The sequence below is a fragment of the Mesocricetus auratus genome, unplaced genomic scaffold (assembly GCF_017639785.1).
Source record: "Mesocricetus auratus isolate SY011 unplaced genomic scaffold, BCM_Maur_2.0 Super-Scaffold_100025, whole genome shotgun sequence".
NCBI lineage: Eukaryota > Metazoa > Chordata > Mammalia > Rodentia > Cricetidae > Mesocricetus > Mesocricetus auratus.
In genome coordinates this window covers 1,764,696-1,789,129 of record NW_024429206.1, presented here as the reverse complement: position 1 = coordinate 1,789,129, position 24,434 = coordinate 1,764,696, and the positions used below count along the sequence as shown (strand labels likewise).

At 42.3% G+C, this 24,434-nt stretch overlaps 1 protein-coding gene and 1 long non-coding RNA gene across 2 annotated transcripts in view; one reads left to right on the top strand and one right to left on the bottom strand.

The window, feature by feature from the left end:
• Positions 1 to 149: 149 nt before the first annotated feature.
• LOC106022440 lies at positions 150 to 23,723 on the top strand. The gene is made up of 2 exons (XR_001197419.3): positions 150 to 389; positions 23,498 to 23,723. It is a non-coding gene; the product is annotated as an uncharacterized LOC106022440 (long non-coding RNA).
• Chfr (checkpoint with forkhead and ring finger domains) overlaps positions 4,199 to 24,434 on the bottom strand; it is a 29,630-nt gene continuing 9,394 nt past the window's right edge. Inside the window, 12 exon segments of the mRNA XM_005085294.4 lie at positions 4,199 to 5,440; positions 6,954 to 7,026; positions 7,992 to 8,099; positions 11,586 to 11,673; positions 13,062 to 13,132; positions 14,619 to 14,702; positions 16,754 to 16,873; positions 18,544 to 18,689; positions 20,454 to 20,616; positions 20,739 to 20,893; positions 21,596 to 21,755; positions 23,474 to 23,638. Coding sequence (XP_005085351.1) covers positions 5,398 to 5,440; positions 6,954 to 7,026; positions 7,992 to 8,099; positions 11,586 to 11,673; positions 13,062 to 13,132; positions 14,619 to 14,702; positions 16,754 to 16,873; positions 18,544 to 18,689; positions 20,454 to 20,616; positions 20,739 to 20,893; positions 21,596 to 21,755; positions 23,474 to 23,638 — 1,376 coding nt within the window. The 3' untranslated portion in view covers positions 4,199 to 5,397.

Genomic DNA, 24,434 nt, shown 5'->3' with positions numbered 1-24,434 from the left:
GAAAGTGACTTTAAATTTTTGTGGGCCCTCCCCTCAGAGAAACAACTTCCAGCCCACGAGACCAACTCAGACCAAAAATTAAAAAATTAAAAAAAAAAGAGTTGAGCTTCCGGCGTTCCGGCGGCAGTGTCGCAACCAGGATTCGCCACGCTCCCCTGGCAGCCTTCTGACTGGTGGATAGGATGCTCCACGTGGTCACGTCCCCGAGGGCGTGGCTTTCCCGCCCAACACCGCCTCCACGGTGGTGCAGGAGATTCCAGCGTCTGAGTACCTAGTTTGTGTTGGGCCCGCGATGTCCACGGTCGGACCCTTTGCCACGCGACTGCAGTCCTAGCCTAAGGAAGTCTGAGGCAGAGTGTCACAAGCTCAAGGCCTGAGTGGACTATAAAGTAAGTTTTTATCTTAAAAAGGTCTGGAATGTAGCTCAGTAGTAGAACTCTTGGGTTCAGTCTCTAGCATGACAGGAGATAGGAAGGCAGAGGGAGGAGAAGCAGCAGTACAGATGCTATATATTAAACGGATGGCCCAGAAATATGGAAAAAATACTAAGTATAAACTTTTTGTTTCGTGCTGGAGACCGTGTCCTGGGCCTTGGACGTCTCAAGCAATTTCCCTACCTCCAAGCTACATTCCCAACCCCAAATAAAAGTTACCATAGCGTTATTAAAGTATAATTGACTTTTACCCGTGTGTACAATTTGATCATTATTTCAGTAAGTTTGCAGCGGTAAACCCATTTCTATAATCCAGTTTTAGAGCACTTTCATGGGAGTGGCTCTCTTCCCCTTCTTTCGGTTTGAGTGTGCTTGCACGTACATTGCATATAAATAGGATTCACATACTATGTAGCTGAGACCAGTCTCAAAAAAAAAAAAAAGACAAAAGATTCATATACTATATAGCTCCGAGTGCTTTTTCAAGATGTATCCATGTTGTACATGTTTTAGTGGTCATTTTCATTGCTGAATAATATTCTACTTACTGGATGTTTCCCTTTAGTTTCTGTACTTATCAGTCGATGAACATTGAGCTCCACACTGTTCTGCATGTAGAGGGCCTTGATAAAAGGGCGGACAGGGTTCTAGCTTTGTATGTCCATGGTGGTGGAGGACCAAACCTTCAGAAATCAGTACTTGGTATGAGCAGCAGTTGGAGGGGGAGCAGCTGCCACTTAGGGCAAACTGTTTCCTCTGTACCTACTGAGGACTGCTGTGTGCCAAGGACTCTGCCAGATGGTCTGAAATCCCTGCTGTCAAGAAACTCACTCCAGGGTGGAAAGGGTCAGCAAACACACAGTTCAGGAGATGGTGGCGTAGACGAGTGAATAGGTGGGCAGGTCCTCTGCAGTTTTATGACTTGTTTAGAAAGGACCCCCCCCTGCGCTGGTGAATGGCTTATCAGGTAAAGGCACTTGCAGCACAAGGCTGGCAACCTAAAAACCCATATAAAGGTGTAGAGAACCAACTCTACAAGCTGACCTCTGAACTCCACACATGCACCATGGCACACTCACCACACATGCGTTCCTCTCCTGCTCTCCCCCCCATACAAGTATTTAAATATATTTTTTAAGGACCTCTCATCAATCTGAGCCAGTATCTAAACAAAACATACCTGGGAAAGGGTTGTTTCAGAACTCCAGTGTGATCCCAGGTTCACGTGAGGAAGTAATCCCAGGATTAAAGTTGCCTGAGTGGGTAGAAAGCACGTGAAGATCTAGAAGAGTGTTAAACATGAGCAGCATGGAGAAGGGATAGTCTACGAGGCTATCATAGGGTCTGCAACAGTGGGAAAGCAGTAGTTTCAGAGATGGTAAAGGCTACAGTAATCAGGTAAGCAGTGACCCAGGCACAAACCCTGGCTGTGGGAATAGTGCTCAGTCTTGTCATGTGGAATGCAGTTGCTCTGCTGGAAAGAGATGGAGGATGATGCCTGGGTTTTGACCCAAGTCACAGGATCATGTTTTCTGACATGCTGAAGACCATGAAGGCAGTCTTTCATGGCATGTGTGGGTGGTGTGATAGCATGTACTCTGGAGTTTTCTGCCAAAGAAAATCTGAACTGTTAGGAAGACAAGTAATGCACTATGCACTCATAAACATAAGGATGTGCATATCCCAGGGAGCTTAGAGAGCATGGAATGCAGTAGACTAGGAAGTGTTTAAGTCTAAGTATTTATTACCTTTGTTTTTAATTTATACAGTTCTGTGTTATGATGTGGTAATATATTATTAAAACTTGTCTGAGGGTACAGAAAGCAAAGCTAGCCACAAACCACAGAGTCAGGCAGTGGTGGCACACACCTTTAATCCCAGGACTCAGCAGACAGGCAGACAGATCTCTGTTATTTCAAGGCCACACTGCGCTACACAAAAGTGATCCAGTCCTAAAGAGAAACAGCTCACACAAAGGTGACCTCAGCACTTGGGATCACATGCCTTTTATCCCAGGATTTGAGAGGTATAAAAAGAAGCAAAGTCAGTCTTAGAGAATTAGTCTTCAGCCACATTGAGGAGGGCATAGCAGTGTAGGAGATGCAACTGAGGTTCAGTGGATCACCCCTTCAGTCTGAACATTGGTAGAAGTGAAAGCTCTCTAGTGGCTGGCTGCTTTGATTCTCTGATCTTCAGCCTGAACCCCAATATCTGTCACTGAGTTTTATTTCTCATGTTATGACATTTAAACAAGTTTAATGGTACTACCTTTGAGGTAGCGGCTCTGTTATAGATCACCTGAGCTTACTATGTGGCTAACTATGTCTGGTGAGTCTGGCTTCTCCTACTTTGTGGGCCTCTGTTCTCTTGTCTCAAGGTGCCCAAGTTGCAAAGATCCTCAGAGACCACCAGGGAGACAGACCCGGTAAGCTGGAAAAACAAGGTTTTATTGTTCACCATGACAGGGATCCAGTCTGGCTAGCTAACTCAGCAGCCTCCAGAGGGAGTGAAGTTCCCTGTCTACCACTAGGTTTTAAAGACAAAAGTTACAGGATTACATCAGTAGGTACCAGTTGGTTTCTGATTGGTTGATATTTGGAACAATTAGGAAAATTTCCTCAAAGTTGTATTTTGGCATGAAATACTTGTGTACCAATTATTTTCATTGGTCAGTGCTAAGAGGGAACCTTCTGTGGTTTCTATGGTTTTGTCTTGTCACTTACAGGTGGCCTGTTGTGCGTAGACACTAATAGTTTTCAGAACTATATCCTGGAGACTACAAGAGAGGTTTTGGTCTCCCCTGGAGTTTCTTTTGTGGCCAAACAGTTCCCAGGAACCAAGTATCTAGGAGGCTGGGGGTAGGGCATCTGGAGTTTCTTTGTGTTCAGTTTTGGCCCTAGGCTCTGGAAAGCCAGAGCATCTGGAGTTTCCTTGTGTCAGAGGCCCACGGGTCTTTTCTGTAGCCTGTCATGGCTGCTAAAGCAGGGACTGAGTGAGGGTCTAGTCCCTTCAATACAACTTCATACAGTCTTGACAGTGCCTGACCATTAGCTATTGTGTGTGCCAAAATTGGAGGGGTGGAAAAGAGAAGGCAAAACCAGAGAACAAACTTAGGGACAGTGTCTGGGTTCCTACATCATACCATACTTGAAGTTGGAACCACACTGGATTTTGTGTTCTTTTTACTAAGTTTCAGTTCCTAATTCTGGGCTTCTGGGGATGACAGTTTCTGGGTCTGTTGGCTGAGCCTCACTATAGCTGTGTAAGGCCACCCTGTCTCATCATTCTCTCCTAGGCTGCCAGACCAACACAGGGTAGACTGTCCCCTCAACTGGCAGAAACCCACATGGGACTGCATTTCTGGTTTAGCTGTGTGTGTGTGTGTGTGTGTGTGTGTGTGTGTGTGTGTGTGTGTGTTTGGAATTTTTGAGACAGGGTTTCTTTGTAGCTTTTGAGCCTGTCCAGAAACTCACTCTGTAGACTAGGCTGGCCTCTAACTCACAGAGATTCACCTGTGCAGACAACACATTCCCCTTGATCAGGACTAACAAAATAGCCTGTGCCATGTTCAAAGTGCTCAGGTTTTGAGTTCAACCAGGTCCTGTTTGCTTACCTCTTGACATTATCTATCTGCTGGTGGAGCTGCAAGACTAACAGGCAATAAAGTAAATATGAGTAGTGAAGAATTAATGTAGTGAATTACTGGCATCTATCTGTATTAGCATGTAGCATGTGGTACCTCACATAAGAACGCAACACAAGAAGAGAAACAAACACAGCTCATTTATTAGAATAAAAAAAAAAAAGAAAACCTCCCACAAATACAGAGTGCTGCCTCTCAGTCTGTATCAAGAGCAAGACAACAGTTGAAAAGTGTATTCCTGAGAAGCAAAAAGTTAGCAGTTTGCAAACAAACATAACAGGCGATTTCAATAAAAGATAAAAAAGCTTAAAAAAAAAACCAAAAAACAAAATTTCAAGTATTATTCCAGATGACATGACAAACCTAATGTACCAGCACAGAGCTTAGAAAGCAGAAGCCCTATCAGTCTGGAGCCATCTGGAGTTTCAGCAGGAGGCTGCTCTCAGGGACTAGAGGGCTAAGGGCAGAGGCTGCACCCTGCCGCATACAAGGCATTGGCCAGCCTTGTGTCAAGAACCTGGATACTCAAGACATCCTCCTCAGGATTAGCAGTTTTGGGCATTTAATTTTTTTTAAATACAGAAACATATGCTTCTTTCAAATATCAGACTATTCCCAATTTCAGTCAATTTGTAAATTATAAGTTATAATATTTGTGCTACATTTTTTAATATTTTAATCTTATTAGAAGATAAGCACCAAACCTATTAAAATAAAAAATATACAAAAAACTGTGGCTTTCCAGATGGAAGAATATCCTGTACATCCCTGGAGGCTGTAAACTTACGCTTCCTTTCCTTACATAGAATGCTTCTGACATCCCTGACCCTTTTCCCCATGAAAACCGTTTCCATTTTAACTGTAGTCAAGGTACAAGGTATAAAAGATACAAAAGTATAAACCTGCACTGTCATTGCCTCACCACACACAAGGGAAGAGTCAGCTGTCCAGTGGGAGAGAGATCTTAATCTGTTGATCCTCCTGCACTGATCCTCCTGGCCATGTGGCCAGTAGGCTCCCAGGTTACTGGGACAAATGGTGTGGGTGTGTATGTATAGGTTACTGGGGCACGTGGTGTGTGTGTGTGTGTGTGTGTGTGTGTGTCTGAAGTTAAGTTTGTGTGTGTGTGTGTTTGAAGTTAAAGCTCCACAAAGGGAAAAGCTATACATACCAGAGTGCCTGACCAGAAACCCCCAGTGCTGGAACTATAAAAGGAGAACTCTAAAAATGCCCTTAAAAGTGTTTGTATGTGGTATTTTTAAAAACACAGTGTCATTGCCTCCTATGCTCTGTAGCTGTTTTATGTGTATCCTCCAACGTTCAGTTCTTGAACCTTGTCTGTTCGCAGATGTGATTGAATTTCCTGCAGGGAGAGAAAACATCAAAGACTGAAATTGCATAGTGTAATCACCACATAAAAACATGTGTGCCTTATATATGTGAGCTCACTCAATTTTATGCCTTTTTTAAAAGCTTGTGTTTTTAAAAGTTTTAGATTTATGTGTATTTGTATGTGTCCGTCTGAGTATGTGCCATGTGTGTGTACAGGTGGCCAGAGCGGCCAGAAGAGGGAATCCAATCCCCTGGAGCTGGTATTACAGATGGCTGTGTGCCATTTGACAGGGTGCTGGGAACCAAACTCAAGCTGTCTAGAAGAGCAGTGCTCTTAACTGCTGAGCCACCTCTCCAGTCTTATCTCTTTTTAAATTTTAAAATGAAAATGAAAACACTGTGGGTAATTTATCAGATTAAAGACTAAAAACTGTGCTTCATTAGTGTATGTATGTCTTAGCCTACACTTAACCTAGCAGGGTAGAAACAGATGCTGTTTCCCACAAACCAGGGGTAAGATTAGAGATGTGCATGGAGAAAGAGGCATGTGCTTTGGCTACTCATATCCACTCTACCATGAACAAAAGTGAGTTAGCTGTGAAATGTCTGTCCATCTGTCCATCCTTCCTCCTTCCTTTTTATTTTTTTTTCTTTGAGACAGGGTTTACAGCCTTGCTATCCTGGAACTCCTTCTGTAGACTAGGCTGGACTCGAATTCACAGAGATCCACCTACCTCTGCCTCCCAAGTGTTGGGATTAAAGGTGTGCACTACTACTGCCCAGCTTCCTTCTTTCTTTTTTAAAAAGATTTGTTTTACTTTTAGTTCTGTATATGTGTCTATGTGGAGGTATGCAGACCTGCATATGGATTCCTGAGGAGGCCACAGATATCTGACCCCTGCAGCTAGAGTAATAGGTGGTTACTAACTGCCCAGTGTGAGTGCTGGGAACTGAACTCAGATCCTCTGCAAGAGCAGCATGCACTCTTAAATGTTGGGCCATCTCTACAACCTAAAAGTTCCCTTCTTGAAACAGATAGTGTCTGCTGTTCATGCTCAAGCACAATGCAAGGTTTTATACTACAAAACTACCCATGAAGAAGTCACCTCTAGGGCTGGAGGATAAGCTCAGCCACTAAAGGCTAGGCTCACAACCAAAAGTGTAAGATGTCACCTCTAGCTGGTCAGTGGTGCCGCACACCTCCAGGATAGCCTCCAAAACCACAGAGAAACCCTGCCTCGAAACCATCCCCCCCCCCAAAAAATGTAGTAACATAAGAGCAGAATTTCTATATAAAAATGCTGTTTTACACAATGCATGATTTTATAGAAGTATAGGGATTAAATTAACACACAAATGTATATTTGGGGGATGGAGTGGGATGCTAGGAACTGAACTCAGAACTTTGTACTCTACTATGGAGGATACCCTAAGTCGTGAAATTAGTGTAACTTTTAGAATACAATTCACTATTACTGTTGCATTCCTAAGTCCTAAGCCTGGAGGACCTATAGTTGATCCAGATGTCCCCCAGCTTCACTCACATAGCATGGTGAGCCTTCACCTGAGTGCGACAGTTACGGCCCCAGTAGCAATCAGGACGGGATGTTACAGCCACTGGAAAAGAAAGTACATGTCTATATTAGATGCATCACACACTTTTCATGTAGCTAAATGAATTTAATTGAAGATACAGTGAAACTCCCCCTGAGCACAAAGCATCTTTGTCACTCTGTGTGTGTTCGTGTATGCTCATATAGGTACATGTATGTGGATATACATGTATGTATAGAAGCCAGAAGTCAATGTATTAGGTGTCATCATCTACCTTGTTTTTTTTTTTTTTTTTTGAGACAAGATCTTTCAATGGCATAGAGCTTGCCAATTAGGCTAAGCTACCTGGCGAAACCAGGGACCTGCCTGTGTGTGACTCCCCAGCTCTTAAATTATAAACATGAGCTGCTACACCTGGCTTTTTTTCTTGGTTTTTAAAAAAGATTATTTATTTTATTTTACTTTATGTGTAAGATATTTACCTGCATGTACCTAAGTACTGTGTGTGCGCTTCGTACCCACAGAGGCTTGAAGAGGATACCAAATCCTCTGGAACTGGAGTTGTAAATGATGTAAGTTTTCATGTGGATTCCGGAAACCAAACCTGGGTCCTTTGCAAGATCCACATATTTAGTTGGTGTGTGTGTGTGTGTGTTTACATGAGGTCCGAAGTCAGGCCTTCATGCCAACACAGCAAGCTCTTTACTAGACTTCTGTGACAGCTTACATCTTATTTCTCTTTATGATCAGGTTTCATAGACCATGACAAGGTTTTTTGACAAGAAAAACAAATTTACCTGAAAACTACTCAAGGAAATACAGTTGTTCTAGTAATGTCTTTATGTTGCTTTGCTCTAGAAATCCATGTATCTTGATACAGTCTGAAAAGCAAATGCTGCCTCAGCCCTCCCCTGTGCTTGTCTTCTGCCTATGTGCTACAACTTCTGCTAAGTATTGAGTATACAGCCACGCTCAGTACCTGCTTGAATTGAGTAAGGAAGCCAATACATACAGAAAAGACTCCTTACCTGGCAACTCAGAAGCAGGAATGTTCTGCCGATACTGGTAGGTCAGCTCTCGGAAGCTACGCAGACCACAGCAGTAACACAACACAGTGTTTCCATTGATTCTGTAATCTGAGGGAAGACAGCCACATCTGGACACAGCCATTTATCAGGCAATATCATTTTCTAAATATCGAAACAGACATACTTCAAACTAGTAGGAAACTTAACACCATAATTAGGTAGAGACAATGGGATAGACATCTGGAAAGCAATTCCAAAACCAATCTAAATGCGAATTTAGCTGTTTTTTTTTAAAGATTTCTTTTATTTTATGAATGTTTGCCTACATGAATATCTGTGTACCATGTGTGTGCAGTACTTGAAAAGACCAGAAGAGGGCATTGGATCCTCTAGAACTGGAGTTACAGGTGATTTTTAGTCACCATGTGGGTGCAGGGAACCTTGTCCTCTCCAAGAGCAACAAATGTTTATCATCACCACACCATTTCTTTAGCCCCACTACTTTAGTTTTTAATAGTAAGAAAATCTCATGTGGATTAAAAAATTTTGAATATTTTTTAAAATCCCCTCAAAAGTATTAAGATTGGAAAGAATATTTTCTCTTGTGCTACATTTAAGTGTAGTTAATTATTCCTTATCTAAAACACATGGGATCAGAGATATTCTGAATTATAGATTCATTTCCAGATTTGAGGACATTTGTGTATATGTCCCAAATGATTTTTTAAAAATGTGTGTATCAGTGTTTTGCTTGCATGTACGTATATACACCACATGTGTGCCTGGTACCAGCTGAGGTCAGAAGGCACTGGATCCCATGGAATTGGAATCATGGAATAGTTAGTTGTAAACCATTATGTGGGTTCAGGGAACCAAACTTGGATCCTCTGTAAGAAAAGCCAGTGCTCTTAGCTGCTAGGCCATCTCTCAGGCCTCCTTACCTGTTTTTTGAGATAGGGTCTCACTGTGAGTCCTTACTTACCTGGAACTCACTTTGTAGACCAGGCTGACATTAAACTCAGATAAATCTACCAGCCTCTGCTTCTCTAGTACTGAAATTAAAGGTGTGTGCCACAATGCCTGGTGATTTGTGTATATGTAATGAGAACTGGGGGACCCAATTCTAAACATACGATCATTTACATTTCCTACGCATCTCACACACATTGCCTGAAGGTGATTTCATACAATGACCCATAAAATAGCAGGTCTGGTATAGGTTTTATTCTTGTGGTATCATGTCTTCAGCACTCTTACAGTTACAAATGTTGGAGGCATTTCCAAACTTGGAATGCTAAACCTACATGTGTTGAAAATAAAAATCACACAAAAATGATTTATACTTTTGACTACCTACAATTTAAAATTTGAGATGGAAATATAAAAACTACAAACTGTGGAGTAGTAATGCTACAGTAAGAACATATTTATAACACAAAAGGGCAATACTGTGTACTTTAACAAAGATAGCATGTCAGTGCTACCAGAGACCACCCAAAGAGTATATGTAAAGTCAAGGACCACAGATAAGCAAGTATAGTGCAAAAAAGACCTTCAGTTTTGTTAATAGTCACTCAAAGGCATTAAAATAAGTCACTGTCAGCTTCTCTCATACTCACAAAACTAAATGCAAATACAGAGCTGAGAGGCAAGGGATGCCTCAGGCATGAGGGGAAATTTGCACAACTTAGAAAGGATGGTGTGTTCATGGGGGCAAAGTCTCAGCTTCATGTACTACTGTCATAAAATCCCAGTTACTAATGTACAGCATTGCATACTCAAAAGCTGTGGCATTAATGTAGTGGAAAACAAGAAATAAATATCCTTTCATGAAGTAGCTAAATAAAGCTGTGATATTAAACTGTATGTAGGGCTGGTGACATAGCTCAGGTGGTAGAATGCTTGCTTAGCATGCACAAAGCCCTGGGCTTGATCCCCAGCAGTATATAAAACTGGAAATGGTGGTATAGGCTGGCTTCTGCCAGCATTTAAGTGGTAAAGGAATTACCACCTAATTCCAGCAAGTCCAAGCCTAACTGGGGTCATACTCATCCTTCCTAAGCTTCTCCCCTTCCCAAACCCTCTACATAATAATAAACCAAGGCAGGGCTTGGGGGTGTAGGGTAGAGTAGATGTTTAGTATGCACAAGAACCCTGGCAAGTTTCTGCTACCTCAGATACAATGCCTGGACTTTTCTTGGCAGAAGTGTGTGATACATGCTAAGTACAAACGGGACACTTAATAAGGCACCATCTGTAATTTAACCCACAAATGGGGCATCTTCAAAAGGCCTGGATGTATGGGCATGAAAAAACTATTCCCATATTTTTTAATATTCTATATTTTTTTATGCTTTTCCAATGCTGTGAACAAAAGCCAGGGTATCACAAATGCTAGGTAAGCAGCCTGCTCCTGCCAGTAGTTTAGGTGTGGGATTTCAAGTGAGTTTTACTTTGTTCTTTGTTCTTTCCTAAAGCACTCGTATTTCCTTTTTTGGTCTTTTGAGACAGGGTCTCTCTACAAAGCCCTGGGTATGTAGACCAGGCTGGTCTCAAACTCACAGAAATCTTCTTGCCTCTGTCTCTTGAGTGCTGGGATTAAAGGTGTATACATACGACCACAATGCTCAGTCTTTTTTTTTTTTTTTTTTTTTTTTTAGGAATTTATTTTATTTATAGTTGTGCTAGGATGCATACCCATGCAGGCCAGCAGAAATTTATGTGTCCTCTGGAAGAGCAGCAAGTCACTCATATTTTCTGTCTGAGCTACTATCATTACAAATTATGAAATCAAAGATATTCATAGAAGTTAGATGGGCTGCAACAGGCAAGACACACCAGAACATGATCACCAGAAAGATAAAAGGGATTTTAAGAAAACTGCTCACATTTTTCTTAATAAACATTTAAGTCTTAGGAAAAATTTTGTTACAATTTTTTTTTAGCTTTCCACACTACGTACTCCCTTGGGAGAAAGCATGACTACTCTAATCTGTCCCCCAGCTGAGTAACGACAAATCAAGGGATAAAGTAGTAGAGACTCCCTAAGCCATGTTCCCACCCTTCCCTAATAGGGAGAAAAGGTGCTGGAACAAATGCTACAGGTTTCAAACAAAGCTTTTAAAACCTCAAAAGTGAGCCAGGCAGTGGTGGAGCCCAACTTTAATCCCAGCACTGGGGAGGCAGAGGCAGGCAGACTTCTGTGAGTTCAAAGCCAGCTTGGTCTACAGAGTGAGTTCCAGGACAGCCAAAGCTAAACAGATAAACTTGTCTCTTAAAAAAACAAAACAAGAAAAGCCGAGTGATTAGGCAGATGTGGTGGCTCTTATCTGTCATCCCAGCACTAGTGAAAACGACAGGAGGATCAGTAGTTCAGGGCCAGCCTAGGCTACATAGTGAGATTCTACCAAAACAAAACAAAAATTTAAAATGTCTAGACCTTCCTTTATCTTCCTAGGAAGGTTGAAAGTCAATGTCATGAATGTAGGAAAGCTGACAGATAATACCGCCATTCTCACTACTTTACAAGAGACAAAGACACTCTTAAAAATTAATGCCCATTCTGGAGGGAAGGGCTGACTGAATAATGCTTACCAGACAGTAGAAATACACCCCTCTGTAGAGCCAGAAGACTCTCTGCCAACATATTTTTCCATGTCATACCCCTGGTTGCCAGGTAATTCTGTGATGGGAAAAAGTATAAAAAGAGATTCCATTTAGAAGAATCACTAAACAAATAAGAGAACGTTTCATAAAAGCCCTCTGAGGTAGATGAAGCCAGAGCATAGCTACCCTTGAGTGGCGTTTACACAGACCCAGTGGAATAACTAGAGTCAAGCCTCTCACAGGTCTCAAAAGTTCTTTGCTGAGTGGCTCTTTGATCTCTGGACCTGAATAAGAATCACTGTTCTCTCAAAACTCCACAAAGGCATGCAGAGCACAAGGACAGATAAGACACTGAAGGGGAAAAAGGAAAGTATTAAACACTATTAAAAGAAAACATAGTTAAAACTAAACCACTGAACTACTGACTTCTGCTTTTGTAATGTGCTTGCTGGAGCCCCCTTCCCTTTTCTGAAAAGACAGACATATGCCCTTCAGAAGTGACAATCACCAATAACCACTTAGAACTGCCTGTCCTATGTAAGCTATGGAATACTGCTGGTAGAAGCCAAATCTCCTTGAATAGAAGACAGATGTTTCAGTACCACACTACAATGAGAATTTTCCCTTTTACTCTCTATTGTTGAATTTCTACCTTTACACTTGTCCTCCTCCCACCCACCTACTCCCTAATAGTGACAAGAATAGCTGAATGCCAGGCCTTTGCTTTCTCTTATTTTGACACTGGTCAAGGCTGTTACAAAGGGTTTTCCTGGACCTAAAAGTAAAGTATAGTGGTGCTCAGCTAAGTAAGTCTGGTGATGTGTGTAGGTAAATGAATGTACTCAAAGCGGGGCAAAGTTCTCAACATGCAGAATTGAACATATTACAATTCTTTTTAAAATATTTATTCACTTATTTTTTATGTATGTTGGTGTTTTGCTTGCATGTGTGTGCCTGTGTAAAGGTGTCCAGAATTAGAGTTATAAACAGTAGTGAGTTGCCATGTGGTCGCTGGGAGTTGAACTCAGGACCTCTGGAAGAACAGTCAGTATTCTTAACCTCTGAGCCATCTCTCCAGCCCGAACATGTTACCATTCTAAGAGCTGAGCTAGCTTCCTCAAACTTGGGAAGGGAAATGTTCAGAAAAAGGAGCCAGAGAAAAGAGCCAGAATTGAGATATCCTCTCTGTAAGATGTTTTTAACCAGTTCATATGGTTTGATAGCATGATCAGCAAACAGGAATCACCTCATTTTAGACTACAGGGAAAACTGATATATATCATGGAATCAGGGAACTAACTGATTGTACTGGTCAGATAACACCGTATGTGCTGCCAATTGTGGCAGTAAATGTCTGCAGGCAAATGCTAAAGAGAAAATGGGTGTCCTAACAGAAACCACAAAAAATTATAGGAAAGCTTCATGGTTTCCACTGGATCCCCCGGGGAAGTGTGGAGATGATACCTTCAGGATGTCTGACTCATAGTTGTTATTGTTCAGCACTCCATCCAAGCACTTGTCCCCCAGGTTGAGCTCTGCCAGAGGAAGAAGGAATATTATCTGTTTTATAAGGGTGATATAGTATCCAAGTATTGTTTGCCTGACAGGATAACCAAATCTCTCTCTATTATACACTGTAAAAAGCAACAAGCTTAGGAAATGCTTCAGTCAGTAAAATGCCTACCACATAAGTATGCAGACCTGAGTTTCAATCCCCAGCATGACTATTTAAAAAGGGGGGGAAGGGAGAGAAGGAGGGAGGGAGGGACAAGGAAGGAAGGATAGAAAGACAGAGAGAGAGAAGGAAAGAGAGAGAAAGCCAAGTGTAGCAGGGCATTCTATAATACTAGTATTGGTGGAGGGAGGAGACAAGTGGATCCCTGGAGATTGCTAACCCAACCAGTCTAGTTGATTAGTGAACATTAGGTTCACTGAAAGACCCTGTCTCAAAATAACGAAGATGGAAAATAATAGGGGAGTCAATGCCCCAACTATACATTATATACACTACCAAATAATCCCCCGGTCCCAGGAATGGGCTGCATCCCCCCCCCCGTTTTTCCGAGACAGGGTTTCTCTGTGGCTTTGGAGGCTGTCCTGGAACTAGCTCTTGTACACCAGGCTGGCCTCAAACTCACAGGGTTGCATCTTTTTCAGTCACTGGCTGGAATCCCATAGGCCACCCCCAGACATCACAGGCTAGTGCCAGTACTATTGGTTACCCCCCCACAACCTGAGTTAAGACCCTATTGCTGAGGTCACAACATATTTATGTTACCAAACGTGGAAAAATCAAGCTGGTACTCAACTAGATGAGTCACCACTACTAACTAGCATTCTAAGTGTTCAAAAGACATTATACATGCCACCAGAGGAAAAAGTAATCTTCAGTCTCAACCAACTATGAACGCTGTGTATTATAACAGTGACCTGTTTATGAGATACACCCACTGGTGCAATAACAGCACAAATGTAATAGAAGCAAACGACCACTTCTTAAATTACCTTTAAGGCCTTCCCCATGAGATGGAACACCTATCCACTGTTAATGGGGCCAAGAACCTGTCCTAGATATGTCATGGGCACTAGGGGAAAATACTCTCCAACACAAACAAAGCTATTGTGATTCTTAGTAGAGCTGGGCAGTGCTAGTGATGCCTTTAATCCCAGAATGCAACACCATACCCAGCTATTCTTGAATTTGTGATCCTCCTGCCTAAGCCTCTGGAGGGCTGGGATTATATAAATAATGTTTTATGTGAACAAATAATTTCTCCTGTGTAGGAAGCTGATATTTCTCTTATTTTATTACTGCTTGCTTTTGAAGCAACATGGGTTTGAGACTTCCAAAGTCACAAAACTCTGCAGTGTAGCAGAAAAAGGCCGGCAATCAATCACTTGATGGCCCATAGCAGCCTCTTTTTCTTTGATGACAATAAATCACTGTTCAATACCACCTACCCCAAGTTCACCAGTAGAACATACACAAGTCAAAGCAACTAGGCTAAAGGCTGACATTACCACAGAATGGGGCCAAGCAGCCAAAGCAGCCAGTCCGGGTGCAGCCCCAATACAAATGGCAGAAGGGCTGCAGGCACACTGCACCTGTGGACAAACGACAGTTGGTCAATTGGGACCTGCAACTGTGCCTTTTCATACTTGAAGAAATTTAGCACCAGACTCAAGAGCTCAACTCTCTTTGAAGACAGTCTTTCTGAGGTGTTCTCATGGGACTCGGGAACAGAGACAACATCCCAGATAACATCTAAAATCAAAGGTGACAGAATTGTGATAACTCCAAGTTAATTTTAAAACAGTGATCTTAAAAACAGCTTGGTCTATGATCCCAGCAGCCAAAAGCCCTGGTTCATTTTTTTTCCCAGCTCTGAATATGTGACACACTTGAAGTAACTGCACATTCATGTCTGCAGATAGCTTTTCTACCTACCATGAATTGCTGTAATTAAAAAAAAAAAAAGCAGCGCGCAAGAGAAAGATGCAGAGGGGTTTTTATTTGGGAAAGGGATCATAAAAAGGGGAAAGGGGAGGGGGATATCGGCCTCCAGAAACAGGAGCAGGAGGAGAGAGGAGAGGAAAGAGGGGGAGAGAGGGAGAGAGAACAGAACAGAGAGAGGGAGAGAAAGAGTGAAGATGGGAGGTGGGCAGGGCCCTTTTAAAAGGAAACACAGTGAATATGCACAGGTGGTGCTCTTAGTGGCTTGCAGCTGAGGGTGTGTCCTGTCTGAACTCCAAGGACAGGCCGGTACAGATGCCTGAATACTAGCATGAATAATGTTTTTATATTGTTATCTTGCACGCCCTTGTAAAAAAGGCTTTTTAATGTTTAATATTCACCACAATACAATTTCATAGAACATGCTAAATAAACCCTAGCTGAAATTCTTACAGGATTTAATAATTAAATCTTTTTAAAGAGCATAATCACTAGCCAGGCATTGGTGGTGCATGCCTTTAGTTCCAGCACTCAGGAGGCAGAGGCAGGCAGGTATCTGTGAGTTCGAAGCCAGTCTGGTCTATGGAGCAAGTTCTAGGACAGGCTCCAAAGCAATACAGAGAAACTCTGTCTTGAAAATCAAAACCGCCGGGCGTTGGTGGCGCACGCCTTTAATCCCAGCACTCAGGAGGCAGAGGCAGGCGGATCTCTGTGAGTTAGAGGCCAGCCTGGTCTACAGAGCGAGTTCCAGGACAGCCTCCAAAGCCACAGAGAAACCCTGTCTCAAAAAAAAAAAAAAAAAAAAAAACAAAAAAAAAAAAACAAAAAAAGAAAATCAAAACCAAAACAAAACAAAAACAGTATAATCACTTTGTAAATGCCTGTATCTACAAGAAGCATTTCTCTATAAAATTAGTCAAAAGTAAAGACTGCCCTCTTAGCAAAATTTTAAGAACATGACCTTGGCTCCCACTTGTTGATCTGTATTTCTCAGATGTCAGTATTCTCAGGACTCTTCCATGGATTCTTCTCAACATGCCTAATCACCCTGGTATGTCTGAAGCTTGTTAGCTGCCTATCCCAGAATGCATACCGCTACTGTACTACTGTCTCCTCTTCTGTACTGCACTAAGACTAGGCTAGGAGGACCACTCCAGAGCAGTCTCAGAGCACACAAAACACACTACATCACTGCAGTGGAGAGCTTGTACACTGTGCTCTCAATATCCAGAAGAGTGGCTCAGGCACTGCAGAGACTTGTTCATGTGGCCACATGAGTTTATGCTTTTCTTCATTTAACAGCAGTAACAATGATCAAGGAATATTTTAAAAAGACAACAGATATGAACAAGCATTTTAAGCAAAAGTATATTCAAATAGCCATTAAATAATTGAAGAGCTCCATTTGTTTTTCTGATGTTTTGCAGAACAGAGAATGAAAACCAGGAGGTTATACACTCTAAGCAAGCATTCCACCACTTAGCTATCTCCCTATCCAAAGACCTGTTTTAATGGTGAGATGTAAATTAAAAACAAGATATTTCATCTATTAGATTATTAATTGGTGGGAAAAACAAGAGTGTTCAATATGCTTATGTGGGGTCAAAAGGTTATGTGCAGATATCTGTTTCAAGCCATGAAGGATACACAAGAATGTATGGGAACCTAATGGGAACCTCAGGGGGACAGATGACATACTCACACTGCTGAGGGGCAACACGGGAATCCTGCTCACGCTCAGCTCTCCGGTCAGGCATAGGCTGGAAGCAGCAGGTGCATATGGCGTGGCTTCCTTGAAGAGGGCACATATAATCCTGGGTTGCTGAAGGGCACACATATTTAGGTCATAATGTATCCAAACACAAGGTGAAAGACAGCAGACAAGAAATTTACATCTAGAGAGGGAACTATGAAGTACACCGGATCTGGGAAGAATTCAAACTACTTCCTAAGTGGCCAAATGATATTCTTCCATTTGAAATATGGGAAGTCAATGGCTATAGCTCAGTGAGTACTTGTCTAGTATTTGAGAAGCCTTAGGCTTAATCCCCAGCACCGAAAATACCCATATACATACATATATACATAAATAAATTGTTTTTAAAAAGTAACTGGACTAAGGGAGTTCAAGTCAGGCATGAGAGTATGTACCTATAGTGCTAGATACTGGGAAGCTGAGGCAGAAAGATTACAAGTTCAAGGCTAGCCCGAGATATATACTGAGTTTTAGGCCAGCCTGAGTTAAAAATTGAGACTATATTTCAAAAGACCAAAAAGTCCATCCTGGGTAGTGATCAAGTATCTATCTCTGGTTGCTGGGCACGGCTTTGCTGTCCCAACTATGGGTTCTGGAAGTCACCCAGAGAACTAGAGCAGTGTTCTAATAGGGTAGCCAACCATGTGGCTCTTAATTACAACCCTAGGTTAGTGGCCTTCTAACATACTCAGGCTAAATAGCAGCTAAAGGGCAAAGGCTCCTAAAGCTATTTTAATTTGACAATGACCACAGTGCTCACTGCAGTAGGAACAGTCAGAGCCAGCCCCACTAGAGGGACACTGTTATGCTATCTATAGCCAGTGCCAGTTGCTAGGCCCCAACCTTTAGAGCTAAGAACTCCATGGCACATGCAAGTACACAGCTCTCTTTTTCTCTTTCCCTTATTGTCTTTGGGGTGGAACCAAATGCCTTGCAAAAGCTAAGCATGCCCGTCATCACCGAGCTATATTTTAGCCCCTCTCTTGCTCTTCTCAATGCATCTAGGAACCTATCTTTTGGAAATACACAACTGATGGGAGATTGTTTAGAGGGCAACTCTATGGAGAAGCAAGACAAACTATGGGAATTTAGCACACGCTGCTAGAAAGAAGTCAGTTTCTAATTTGGGTGACAGATATAGAATGATTATTTTGGCTTTGGCATACCCCACTAAGCAAACTGCCTGAAGCAGTAGGCTAAAGAGAGACCAAAACTGTTAAGTACGAGGTGTGCCCCAAAGAGGAGACCCTCAAATAAACAGATATTCACCTAATTCATTCTCTCTCTCTCTCTCTCTCTCTCTCTCTCTCTCTCTCTCTCTCTCTCTCTCTCTCTCTCTCTCTCTCTCTCTCTCTCTCTCTCTCTCTCTCTCTCCTACCCCCAGACCAGACAAGCTCACAGAGATCCTCCTATCTCTGTCCAGCTCACCTAAACATTTTTCTTTTTTTGAGACAGGGTTTCTCTGTATTGCTTTGGAGCCTGTCCTGGAACTCACTCTGTAGACCAGGCTGGCCTCTGCCTCCCAAGTGCTGGGGTTTAAAGGCATGCATCACCATGCCTGGCTTCCCTAATTTCATACCAATACTGGGTACACCAAACAAGAGGGTATTAGAGGCAAAAGGATTGCTGAAACAGGGGACTAGAGGGCAGGAGTGACATCACAGGGGATTCACACCATAGGAAGCTAGGACAAGAATCACAAGGAAGTAACGCAATGGAAGGAGACGCTGTCTTACTTGTTGCCAAGCTGGCAGATGTTGATGGTGCTTCCCCACCAAGGGCCTGTGTAGTTCCCAGCTCACTATCTGGGACTGGGCAAGGAAGAGACTGCATTGCTTGTCTTCTGTATTCAGGACACTGTCTGCATACAATATATGGCTGACTGTGAGAAGAACAAGCAGAACTGAAGTCACAAAGGAACAGGCAGACATGATTGTTATATTATCATCTACTCCCAGCTCCAGCTGTTGGCTTCTACTCTTCAAGGCCTCTGCTCTTCCTCTACTCATCTTCATATCACTTTCTGCTCCGCTCCCACCAATGGGAGGGCATTACCCATAACCACCTGGAACAGGAATCTGAGAGAGAGGCTAGCATCCACATGCTTAGTTTACTTTGAGTTTAATCCCTCACATACCATGCTTCAGCACAATCTACCCTGGACCACTTAGTCCCTACTCAGTGGGACATGGGCTCATAGGCTCATGAAAAGGCAAAGAAAACCCACTCATAAGAGAAAACTACTGCTAGATTAGTACCGCTAAGACCGAGGCAAAAAGGTCCTAGTGAGTTGGAATTACAGGTGTCAGCAGTCACATCCAAATTTGCTTTGTTTGTGTGACTTTTTTGTGGTTGTTCACAGTGTAATAGATTGACCTCATGGTCAATTCTCACATGCTAGGCAAACATTCCATCACTGAGCTAAACTTCCAAGAACTTTTAAAATGTTTTTATTTTGAGATAAGAATCTTAAGTTTCTCAGGCTAGCTTTGAACTCACTCTGTAATTCATGGGAGGTTATTTACTTTTTTTTCCCCTATATCATGGTCTTGGCCCAAAATGTAGACCTGAAACCAATGTGTCAGAAAGTAAAATTGGGTCTCAAAGAACTGTCCTTTCAGCCTGGGGATTATGCCTTTCCTGTGATACAACTCTAAGAAATTATAACACTACCATTATAGCCAAGGACTCACAGTCTCTAGCGCACATCTTCAATCCCAGCACTTGGAGGCAGAGGCAGGCGGATCTCTGTGAGTTCGAGACCAGCCTGGTCTACAAGAGCTAGTTCCAGGACAGCCTCCAAAGCCACAGAGAAACCCTGTCTCGAAAAATAACAACAAAAAATAATTAGGTGTGCCAGCCAAGCAGTGGTGGTACATGCCCTTAATCCCAGCACTAGGGAGGCAGTGACAAGTGAATCTGTGAGTTTGAGGCCAGCCTGGTCTACAGAGTGAGTTCCAGGACAGCCAGGACTATTTCACAGAGAAACCCTGTCTCAAAAAAAAAAAAAGAATTAGGTATGCTTATTCAGGAAAAACAATACATAAGACTTTTCTGCTGTAGGCAGTGAATCAGGACTCATGATATGAAGCATAAGAAAATGAGGACAAGGAGATGGGGTTCAAAACCCACTAAGAAAGCTGGGAATGGTGGTGCATGCCTTTAATTCCACTGCTCAGGAGGCAGAAGCAGGCATATCTCTGTGAGTTCAAGGACTGCCTGGTCTACATAGTAAGTCCAGGGCGGCCAGGGTTATATAGCGAGACAACAAAGCTGGGCTTGGAGGCACAGGCCCTTAATCCTAGCACTCAGGAGGCTAAGGCAGGTGGATCACTGTTAGGTCAAGGCCAGCCTGGTCTACATAGTGAGTTCCAAGACAGCAAAGGCTACAGAGAGGCCCTGTCTCAAAATTAATACATAAATAAATTAAAAAAGACTATCCAAGCTACCTGAAGCTCTTAACCTATTCGTTGTTGCTCAGAGTCCACCCAGTCTGGCCATACTCCAATTTGAGGAAACAAGCTAAAAACATTAAGGAAACTGATATCCTGAAGTCCTTTAGCTGTACACACCACAATACAGTTACGCACAGTATTACTGTTCTCCTTATCCCCAGGGACCACTATGAGCCAAGCACATGTCTAACCTGATGTCCGAGGATTCACTATCCACATCTGACAGCTCTAGTAGGTCCTCTGAACTCCCCTCTTCATCAGAGAAAGACCTCCTGACTTTGGGTTGCAGCATATCTTGAGTGATTTTATTCCTTGCGTCCATATTTCTCACATCTTCTTCACTGCGACACTTATCTAGATAAAAACGGCAAGCAAAATTCACTGGCAAGGGAAACCGGACAAGGAAAATGATCTAGACTGCTCAGAGCAGAGCTCGCAGTCCCAGGCCCCTAAAAGGAAAAGACGGTGAAGCTGACCTGGGTGCTGGGTAAGGTATGCTTCCACGAGGTTATTCAGGATGTGGTTTTTGCAGATCCGCTCCACTGGACATCGGCACGTAGGGCACAGAGATGAACGCTCCATCCAGCCAGAGTAGCAAGCCGCACAAAATGTGTGCATACAAGGCTGCAAACTGGCAGAATATGAAGGAACAAAGAACATATCTTTGTTTGACGAAATCTTCTAAAGTATCTGCCACTATGACACTCAGACAAAATCTGCAGCAGACCTACCCAAACAGGAATGCAAGCTGGATCCCCAACCATAAACCAATTGTGGAGAATTCTATCATCTAATCTAAAAATACTTAAGCTGAGTGTTAGAAGATTAAAAAAAAAAAAAACAGAGCTATATGCCTGTTTTCAGGGGGAACAAAGAGCAGATCATAACTCTAAGAACACAAGCAACAGAGACACCAAGTGTCTGGGGACTTGGTTGGGTAGGATCTGCCTCCCAAGTTTCCAAACAGCCAAGAGAAGTTTCTCCCAAAGATAATCCTGGGAACTTCACTCAAAGTATTATGTCTTTAGTCAGGAAGTATTTAAAACTCAGTATACTTGACATGATCCTCCCACAAGGCCAAGACCAGGTTTTCTGGTTACTCATCGTCTGTGTCAGTCAAAACCAAGACTGACCATATCTCAAGGATTCTATGACCCTGGTCTCCAGGTTCATGAATTTCTCCTTGTTGACACTACAAATAAAAGGAAAATGGAAACTTGGGCAGATTCCAGAGCAAAAGAGGAGCAAAGTCTGTTTTATTTATACTCATTTCCCCACACTTGCCAAAGGAGCCAGTGCTACTGAAGCAACCCTAGGATATGAAGCAGCACACCTCACACAGTCATGCAGAAGGTCTTGACAGATGATGCAGGTTAGTGTCTCCTCCATCTTGTCTGGCTTTACAGAGGCAACTCTGACATCCTGAAGTGAGGTTTGGGCATTTCCATGCTGGTCTGCAACCAGTAACTGCAGGTTCAAGTCAAGCTCCCCATCTATAAGACAAAAGGACAAGTCCCAACAGTCACAACCACTTAATCTGAAGACACAGAAGATCCTCAGGTTTCTATTGTCTATCAACAGCAGAGGAAACAAAGCCACTTATAAAGACTTTTGTTGTTGCTGCTGTTTTCTGAGACAGGGTCTCTGTATGTAGCACTGACTGTTCAAGAACTCACTGTATAAACCAGACTGCTCTAGAATACAGAATTGGGATTCAAGGTATGTGCCACCATGCTTGGATATATAAAGACTATTTTTAAGAAGGTCCCAAAGAAGTCACATATCCCTTTGTGCCTAAATGCTGGTTTAGAACAGTTGTTGACCTAAAGAAAAAAAAAAGGACACTCAGGATGTATGCACTTATGCCTAAGACAGGAAGGTAACAAGTGGTAGAAGGAGAAAGAGAAAGAGGGAGGACCAGTTGTATAGTATTTTTGTTTAAACAAAATACAACCCAATGCACAAAGGAAAGTCCTGGAAATAAAACTCGAAGGCGGCACAGGTTTAAAATGTTCTTTCTCCTGATACATTTATATATACATACACAAAGTACTAACACTACTATTATTGTTTTTTGAGATTTTCTCATGCAATGTAGCTGAGAGGATTACCTTAAAGATCTGATTCACCTGTTTCCACTTCTCCAGAACTGGGATTATAGGTGTGTAACATCATACCTAGCTCAATTTTTATTTTATGTTTACAAGTTGAATTTATAGGCTGGGCATGATAGCACATTGAGAGGCAGACACAGACAGATCTCTGTGACTTAGAGGCCAGCCTGATCTACAAAATGAGCTCCAGGACAGCTAGGACTGTCACACAGGGAAACCCTGCCTCAAAAAGAAACCACACAGACACCCAAAAAATCTCATATCAATAATTTTTTTTCCAAGATAGGGTCTCAACTATGTAGCTCTAGCTGTCCTGGGACTCACTATGTAGGTCAGGCTAGCCTCAAGCTCGGAGATCTACCTACCTCTGCCTCCCAAGTGCTGGGATTAAAGGCATGCGTCACCATGCCTAGTTTAATACTTTTTCTTTTAAAGAAATTACTGTTGAGGGGGGGGGAGAACATGTGGAGGTCAGAGGACAGCTCTGGGGAGTCAGTTGTCTACTTCGACATTTATATAGGTTCCAGAGATTGAACTCCGGTTATCAGGCCTCACAACAAAAGTTTTTAACTGTTGAGCCGCGTCACCAGCCCTATACTTCTTTAAATGTAAAATAGTGTGATAATCACCATGGCCTCCACAGCCAATTCATTTATTTTACCATAAATATTCGGATAATCCAGTTTCTTCCCCAGGACATTATTTCCAGAGCTATCACACTATTTCCACAGCCAACTCCAGCCCTCCTGCCTCTACCTACCAAGTTCTCAGATTACAGGTGTATGTCACCATATCCTAGTTCAGATAACATTTTTTAAAAGAATTACTATCCTATCAAGGATAGAGGAGTGTGACGTCCATTTTTAATTGAAAATGTAGTTTTCAGAACAATGGCATGACCTAGTGGTGAAAAGTTCTATTTGAATTATGCAAACAGGAAGAATTCAGACTTTCATATGGAAAATGCAAGTTGTTACAATATAAACCTGAAGCAGATCCACATACTTCTGCAAAAAGTGGGAACCCACTGCAGGCAACAGCCAGCATGGCACAGAGCACAAGAGGCGGAAGGATGCCCAGAACAGTGAAAGTCTAACCTCCTTTCGTCTTTTTTTTGGCAGGCTCCAATTCCTCATGGTCTTCGGTTTCCAACAAAGAAAAGGATGCTTCTTTGTCTTGGAGAACTGGAGAAAGGCTAGAGAGTTCACCATTTTCAACAAGTGAATTACATTCTTTTGGGGAGATTCCTGCATTCCCAAGTCCTGTGAAAAGACACAAATAAGACAGGTTCTGATTTATCCACTTCAAAAGAGTCGCTGATTTAATAAAGTGTGTTATGTAATTTTAGATCTCACATGCATCATATCGTATACAAATACTCTGCCATATGAGTCATACCTTAAAACACTGGAGCCCATCTCTGTGCTAATGAAGTTAGAAGCAAGTGGAACATTCACATGGAAAGACATGCAGGGAAGTACACAGTGGGGGTGTCCCTAAACACTAGGTCTAGATGTACAGTGCACACTCTTGCAATCACAAAGTGCATATTACACACTAAACACACCCAAAAGAGGTGTGAAGTAGATACACTCTGACAGGAGTGTGAGAAAAGAAATAACAGAAACTAACAGGTAGACTTCTGACCTAAATAAAAGCTTAACTATCACATGCAACTTCCATGAACTTGGCTGAAAAGTCAAGAAACCTTTCATTATTCTCTAGCTTATTCATAATATTATAGTACAGTACATATCTACTTTATACTATTCAAATGATAAGCACTAGTATTTGGAAAAAGAAGAAACTGGTTTACACATATAAAGCAAAAAAAGAGGGGTAGAGGTATTATTTCAGGAACAAATTAACTCATATACTACATAAGAAACTAGAATCTAACTTCCCAGGCTATCTCCTGAACCTGGAACCTACTCATTCTCTGATCTTCAGAGTCTTTTATGTTCAGCCATGTTTTTTATTTAAGGACAAAGATTATATAATGGCACTTCTATGGAAGGCCCCAGAAGGGGAAACTAAATATATAAAAGTACTCACATC